The 8156-nt window shown below is 41.2% G+C and overlaps 1 protein-coding gene across 3 annotated transcripts in view; it reads right to left on the bottom strand.

The window, feature by feature from the left end:
• Window positions 1-1621: 1621 nt before the first annotated feature.
• Window positions 1622-8156, bottom strand: part of INTS7 (integrator complex subunit 7) — a 35442-nt gene continuing 28907 nt past the window's right edge. For all 3 annotated transcript variants that reach the window (XM_043543681.1, XM_037895750.2, XM_027820503.3), the window contains 3 exons: window positions 6078-6176; window positions 4102-4287; window positions 1622-3089 (listed from right to left, as the gene is read on the bottom strand). In XM_043543681.1, coding sequence (XP_043399616.1) covers window positions 2796-3089; window positions 4102-4287; window positions 6078-6176 — 579 coding nt within the window. In that variant the 3' untranslated portion in view covers window positions 1622-2795. The remainder of the gene's footprint in view (window positions 3090-4101; window positions 4288-6077; window positions 6177-8156) is intronic.

The following is an 8156-nucleotide window of genomic DNA, read 5'->3' as shown; positions in this document are numbered from 1 at the left end:
TCATCTCCCTGTTCCATAAATGAATTTAATATGGAGTCTCTAGCTATTAAGAAGGATGGTCTTGTGGTTAAGGCACTGGACTGGGATATCAGAGTTCAGTTCCCAACTCTGCCAGACTTCTCATGTGACCACAGCTGAGTCGTTTCTTTCCAGAGATCAGTTCTCCATCTGTAAAATGGGTGGAATACTTCATCTCACAGACATGTCCTGAGAATAAGTTAATATTTGTGAGGAACTTGGATATTACAGTGAGGAGACCATGTACACACCTAGATATCACCTTTAAAGACACAGTACCATCTTTCCAGGCCATCTGCCCTCTGCCTCATTTCTCCACTCATTAGATATGTTCTTTCAATAACCAGGCTGATATTTATAATGTCCTGCTATGTGATGTACCACTGTGCACGTCAAGAAAATCCATTTCCTTTTCACCTAGGATATGTCTACGCTACAGGAACAGCAATGGTGCCATAGCTGTGCTGGCATAACCCCACAGTGTAGACACAGCCTACACCAATAGAAGGGGTTTTTGCTGTCAGTGTAGGACCACTACTCCCAGAATGGCAGTAGTTAAGACCTACCAGCATCTATACTGGGGGTAAGGACAGCACAGCAACAGCAGGTGGGGGTGGGGGGAGGAGGATTTTTCACACCTCAAGTGATATAGACTTATTGACTTAAAATGTTAAGCCTAGACCCATTCTCAACCTGTCAGCCCCTCCCCTACGAATGAACTACTAGTAGACTCCATCAGCAAAAGGGCAGATTTCCTAATTTCTATTTTGTTGTTGTTGGGGAAGGTGGTATTTTATTTTGTGACACTCCTCCCATTTGTGTCTTGTATCCCCCTTAACGTCTTTCAAAACACTCAGGAATTAATTCCGAACAGCAATACCCGAAGGTGATGAAGCCCACCCATGCTTGCTTCCAATTTCTTTCTTTGAGAGTCACAAGTCAAGAAGAGGCAAAGTAGGCTATTGCCTAAGGAGGAAAAGAGGTAAGACCCTTACACATCATCATCCAGCTATGCTGAGCAGGTGAATGCTGAAAAACAGGACATTCTGTACATACAAAAAGCAAGGTGAGAGGCTCTAGCCAGCTTCTAGAGTGAAGCCCATCTGGACAGATATTGAAATTAAAAAAACAACTGCATTCAAGCTCCTATTAGAGATGCCATGTTACAGCTACCAGATTAAAAAAAACAAATTTAAATGAGTGAGGTTCACATACAGCATCTAGCTGATGGCACCTAAATACCAGAGTGACGGCCATATTAGAAATTCACAAATCAATTCCTGCTCCCATGCATAGGAATTAAAGTGGCTGCGAAGTCCAAAAGAAGCTTCTCCCTAGCAGCCTGGCAGGGTTCAACTTTCCTTTGGAGCACTAAGCAGGGATTTCCCAATAGGGATAGATTAGGTGTATGCCACATGATCTAGTTTCTGGGGGTGCAAGCATTAGTGGATTTTAGTCCTTCCAGAGTCTTCAAGGTTTCACATTCAAAGGAGGAATGAAAACTATTTGTGAGCAGGTGGTAAAATTAGACTTCTAGTAGTGCTATTTATGGTGAAATGCTTCAAGGAATCCCTGTTAAAATGACTAACATGGTCAAAGATCATACCGACTAGGCACCAGAGCTTTGGCATTTAATAGTCCCCTACTTATAAACGTTAAACATTAAACAGATTTACAAATTAACCTTTCCTCTTTTAAAAAAATTAAAAGTAAATAAAGCCTGGCAAAGGCAGATAAAGATGAAACAAAAAAGCCATTTCTATCCTCCTGTTTGAGGAGGCACAACCAATCATTTGTTCCCATCACTGAAACTTCACTTCCCCTTGAAAAGTAATTTCTCTGTTCTCCAGGTGGCATCTCTTCAGGACAAGTGAATACAGAGGCAAGAGAATGAGCAAAGACAGGTCTGTGTGCACATTAATTACAACGCTGTTGGCTGAAATGGTACCACAATATTCTTCAGCATCACAAATACCAGAATTACTACTATCATCACCCAGTATGATGTCCGGACAGTCTTGCCAACAGCTTCACATTACAAGACACCCACCTTATGTAACACTGTTTTGTTTGGTATTGAACTGTCCAGGCTGTTAGCAGGTGGCCTGAGAGCCCAAACACCAGAACGTATGCTCCTCAGGAAATGGCAGAGTTGATATCCTAGGTTACCAAGAAAGGTTCTATCCACACAACTCACAGTCTCCCCTACTGGCTAATTTCATAAAGCACTGCTGCCATTGGTTCTGGAGAACATACAGCTGGGGGAACAAATTGTAGACCTACTATAAAAAAATGGAACTCCAGACTTAACCCAAGTTGTACCTATTTACACCAGGACTGAAGCTGTCTACACGACCAATGGGTGCGATTCCCAGCTTGTGTAGACATATTTGCAGTGATAGGTGCAGCGTGAGTAGAAATAGCAGCGTAGCCACAGTAATGCTAAGCCATCCTGAGTACACACCCATGGTTTGTACTCGGTATGGTTAAACCATGCTACCATGGCTACACTACTATTTACTCTCATGCTAGCTCTTATCAAGTTAGCGTGAATGTATGTATACAAGATGGGAATCACAACCTTATAGCTTGTACCGTGGACATAGCCTCAGTGTGGTTCACATGACTAGTTTAAGTGCAACAATAACGGCATTAAGAACGGAGGAGGAAATTGGTGGGACCACCAAAGAGTTTAAATGTCTCCAAAAGACATTGTATCCAAGCAAAGTGAGATGCCTGTAGTCTAGCCCCCTGAAAATTAATAGCACTTTTGATGACTAAAAACGCGAGTATGCTGTTCTTTGCTGCTGCTGTTGCTGCTGCGAAGGTGGCTGTCCTTGCTGTTGTTGAAGGCGAACCTGTTGGGAGTAGGGATCCTCAAGAGATTTAACAAAAATGGTGGTTTTGGGCCCCGTCTTCCAAACAATACCATTTAAGTCTTTTACAGACGACTCTACTGTGATGTTATGGGTGCCAAGAATCACCAAGTTCAACAAAAACTGAGTGCTGAAATAATCGTTGTGTGGTTCCACCCTCTGCTCCATCTCATTGGTCATGCTGTCAATGGGGATCTGGGAATACATGAAGGGTCAGAGTGTCATTCTAGACAGCCTGTTAAAGGGAATGTTCAGATCCTGACAAGCTACTGCTCATTCTGTATAGTACGATACAGAAAGACAAGCGAGAACAATATATTAACTCTGTTCTCACTTTTCCCAAATCAACTGAGGCCTGATTTTGAGCCAGGCCTCACCCATCCTCTGCTGATGGGTGCAAACTGCATCCACCAATAGAGGCAACGTAGCTGACATCAATTATTTTCAAGCAGCTCTAAATTAGCTTAAATTAGTATCTAAGTAGGATAAACATTACAGTTCTAAAACTACTAGGAAGAATAGTCTACTTTCCAGTTGGCTTTTCACTGAATATTACAAATTGCCTAGCTTGCATACGTCGAAGCTTGTACCCGTCGGAAGTGTGGACCTTTGATGAACTATTCACCTGAATTTAACATAATTGTATTTAACTATTCATTTAGGGCAGACTGCATTCCTATTGTCAGTTACTGTAGGCATTGAGATTTCCTGTTGCCTAACACAAAGGCATTTCAAATGTTTGTGTGTCTAGTTGTAAGAGAATTAGTTACTCTTGCCTTTCTCCTCAGGTGACCTGGCTACATTCAGAAGGGAATGAAGTTCCACGATATGAAGCAAATTCCCACAACAGTTAGAATGATGAGTTTCTGCTCCAGAGAGCCCCACATAAGGCCAGTGTCAGTTTGCAGCAGGTATGGACTGAGGAACTCAGACAGCAATGCATGAGGAAGCTAGCACATTCCTTATCTGCACTATGCCTCGCTCTAACCAATGCTATAAGACTTCCTTTCAAGAGCACTAAAACTAGTATAGAAATACAAACGAGAAATGTGCATTCACATTTAGTACAAGAAGTGGTGAGAATGAAGGGGAAACATGATGAAAGGATGCTTGCTACCAAAAGAAGTGATACAAGACTATGTTCTGCTCTTGACAGCTATTCGTCAGTAAATCCATAGGGCACATTATGGCTCTATACTACCCATACCTTGTAGTCCTGTCCAGACTTGCTCTGCAGTGTTGACGATACGTTTAGACAGACAGACTGAATTTTGCGGAAGAGACCTGGTTTGGAGCCATGCTGAACCACTCCCTCCACCTTTAAGGCCAGCTGTTGATTGTTTTGTACTGCAATGGGCTCCGCAGGGTTCCGGGGAGATGGTGACAGAGCGAGCTGAAACACAGGAAGTCAGGAGTGGAGATTACGGACTTTGAGAGATTCAAAAATCAGTTCTTCTCAGGAGAAACATGCAATTCATAGGTAGAAGGGAACAGCTCCCTGTAAACTGGAAGGGGGAAGCAGCAGATGAAAATATAGAACTGGAAAGGGAGAGAGAAGAGTCTCCTAAAGCATGAGAATTAATAAAGGGCCTTGGGAACACCAGACATGTTCTTTGCACCTGTAGCATCAGGTACACATCTGTGAAAGGAACTCCTTAAACAGCCTTCTAAATACCCACAACTAAAGACCAGATTAAAAGTCTGAGTCTATTTTGCTTCATAGTTCCTAAAAGATCCAACTGTCAAGATTGGGCATTTCCCTCCCCTAGTGGAAAAGTGCGTCCTCCAAGCTCCAAGTTGCCCCTCCATTTCCCTCCTCAATGGCTCCACATCAAGCCTGGCTGTTCTAGTCCTGCCAGCTGAGGAAGGAGGCAACGCTGTCCAGTCTAAGGCTGTAAACATCACTTATAAATCAGCAAGGAAGGTTGCTGCAGAGTGACAGTAGATGTTCCCTCAGGAGTTGAGCATTGCCAGGCCTTCCTTGTCCAAGACTAAGGAAAGCTGGTGAGAGATTTTATCTTCAAGGCTCTACAATTACAAAGTTTAATTCTGTTTGCTTGTTAAGAGCCTTTAAGGTTAGGACTCAGATAATCTTATATACACACACATTCAAATTATTCCAAATAGACCTAGGCTCAAGTGCTATTTGCACAACCAAGAGGCCTGAAATTTTGTGCCTGAAGCAGATTGATAACTCACATGTTGGTTTTAATGCACTTTGCAATAGCATTGCAAAATCCTGCCTCCTTCAGGCAACAGACGAAAGTGGCCAAGAGCTACAAAATATCACAGTACTAACTTGACAAAAGCCCACTTATCTCAAAAACACACACCATGTTATAGAAATTCAGAACAATTAGTGAGATGGGAAATTACAATATAAACCTTCCTCACAACAGTCCACAAAGCAAAGAAAGTTACAAGACGCTGGCTACCAGTGTTTCATTTGAATGTGTTACACATGGATGGTGGGTAACATTTTCAAAAGAAAATAAGGGAAGTGATTTAGGCTGCAAATGCCACTTTTTAAAGGTATTTAGGCAAAGAAATACCTTTAAATATCTGCCCCTTCCACACTAAGTTTCACTGAGACTTAGGTGCTTAAAGGTCTAAATCATTCTTGAAAAGTAGGATTTGGACTTGCTCCTAAGACACTTACATTCTTTTGAAAATTTTGTCTCAAGTCTTATTAACTTGCAATTATTAGCTACTGTACATAACCAAATCAAAGGAATGTGTTATAAAATAATTTAAAAAAAAATCTATGGAAAACACTTACTGATCCTGTTTGATAGCTAAATAATTAAACCATAACTCAGCTAGTTATATTCCTCCTCCCACAATACCACACATTTCATTCTTTTAAACTGAAGTTGGTTGAGTCATAATGGAAAACCATTAGAATTCAGTAATTTCTAGTGTTTTAATTATGTGACTTAAATAGTCTGGAAGAATTTTTTTTTTTAAAATCTGCTTTTAGAAAATGCCGTCAAATCCCCCAAATTTGCTTCCAGGTTGAGACACTACATTTTGGTTGGGAGCTACTACAGACAGGCAGCTTCCTTACTCTAGAATGATGAACACTAGAGCTATATCTTTTTCTTTTTTAGGACGATTGTTATATTTCCCCATAAGATTCTTATGCATGAACTGTAATCTAAATCCAATCTGTGCACTGCTTACCTTAATACTTGTAGATTGCAATTTCTGAAAAAAATACCTTTGAAACGAAAGGGGAACTTTCAGCAAGGCGATGACTGCATTGCACAGGCAAGCTGTGTGCTGTAAACAGAGACAAGGCAAATGAGATGAAATTATTTTTACAGCAATATGAAAAAGCATGTACTTCAAGCACTAATAATGCAGTCATTTCACTAAGGTCTTGTCTAAGCTGCCACTGGGTATTGTAGTTGTAAGAACACTTGATATAGATCTTGTAGGTGTTTTTGCTCCAACCCCTCAGACAAACACCTACAAGATCTCTACCAAGCGTGCTTACAACTACAATACCCACCTGCTGAAGTGAAGAAACAGATTGACAGAGCCAGAAGAGTACCCAGAAGTCACCTACTACAGGACAGGCCCAACAAAGATAATAACAGAACGCCACTAGCCATCACCTTCAGCCCCCAACTAAAACCTCTCCAACGCATCATCAAGGATCCACAACCTATCCTGAAGGACAATCCCTCACTCTCACAGATCTTGGGAGACAGCCCAGTCCTTGCTTACAGACAGCCCCCCAACCTGAAGCAAATACTCACCAGCAACCACACACCAAAAACACTAACCCAGGAACCTATCCTTGCAACAAAGCCCGTTGCCAACTGTGTCCACATATCTATTCAGGGGACACCATCATAGGGCCTAATCACATCAGCCACACTATCAGAGGCTTGTTCACCTGCGCATCTACCAATGTGATATATGCCATCATGTGCCAGCAATGCCCCTCTGCCATGTACATTGGCCAAACTGGACAGTCTCTAAGTAAAAGAGTAAATGGACACAAATCAGACGTGAAGAATTATAACATTCAAAAACTAGTCTGAGAACACTTCAATCTCTTTGGTCACTAGATTACAGATTTAAAAGTGGCAATTCTTCAACAAATAAAACTTCAAAAACAGACTCCAATGAGAGACTGCTGAATTGGAATTAATTTGCAAACTGGATACAATTAATTTAGGCTTGAATAAAGACTGGGAGTGGATGTGTCATTAAACAAAGTAAAACTATTTCCCCTTGTTTATTTCCCCTCCTACTATTCTTGTAAAGTGCTGGAAATGGCCCACCTTGATTATCACTACAAAAGGTTCTCCCCCCGCCCCCGCTCTCCTGCTGGTAATAGCTCACCCTTCCTGGTCACTCGTTACAGTCTATATGGTAACACCCATTGTTTCATGTTCTGTGTATATAAAATCTCTCCACTGTATTTTCCAGATGTATGCATCTGATTAAGTGAGCTGTAGCTCATGAAAGCTTACGCTCTAATAAATTTGTTAGTCTCTAAGGTGCCACAAGTAATCCTTTTCTTTTTACGGATACAGTCTAACACGGCTGCTACTCTGAAACCATTTACTAGTAGAGATGGAAATAGATCACCAGGGCTCTCTTCTGGAAGGGCAGAACACAGAATGTCCTGACCTGACAGAGCAACAAGATAGCCAAGAAGAACCTACAAGGAATACATGTAGCATTATTTCAGCTGTAATGTAAGAGTGCGGAGGTCAGTGGAGTTGCACCCATTTACAAGGCTGAATTTAGCACACTGATGTTTATATCTGGCTTAAAAATGATGCCCCTATCCCACTCATGTAAGTCAGGAGTAATGCCACTGGAGTAAATTAATTACGCTGGTCTAAATCTGGCATGATGGGAGAATCAAGGAAAGAGTTCAGTTTGTTTTAATATATTATACACAGACTGAAGAGATGGAAAGCGACAGGAAAGGGATTCCATGATGAGAGACTTAGTAGAATACCCAAGAGATTCTAATAATCTTTCAAAGTTTACATTGGCTGTGTTTTGTAGTTCACTTTAGAGTAAGTGGGTGATGTCAGTTTAAATAGTAACTACAAGTAGATGCAAAATACTGTGCATGAAACATGGTTTCCTATAATTTGCATTTCTGCTTCATCATGGTCAGTAATGTTACCAGAAACAAGTAGTACTAGTACTGTACAACAGCGAAGAAAACAGTAGTATGTTATCAGTTCTGTATTTACATATAGTACAATTTACATTGTGTTCTCCGATGAC

This window comes from Chelonia mydas, chromosome 3 (assembly GCF_015237465.2).
Source record: "Chelonia mydas isolate rCheMyd1 chromosome 3, rCheMyd1.pri.v2, whole genome shotgun sequence".
In the NCBI taxonomy this organism is placed as follows: Eukaryota; Metazoa; Chordata; order Testudines; family Cheloniidae; genus Chelonia; species Chelonia mydas.
The sequence above is the reverse complement of the archived record's forward strand: the minus strand, read 5'-3'. Positions and strand labels throughout refer to the sequence as shown.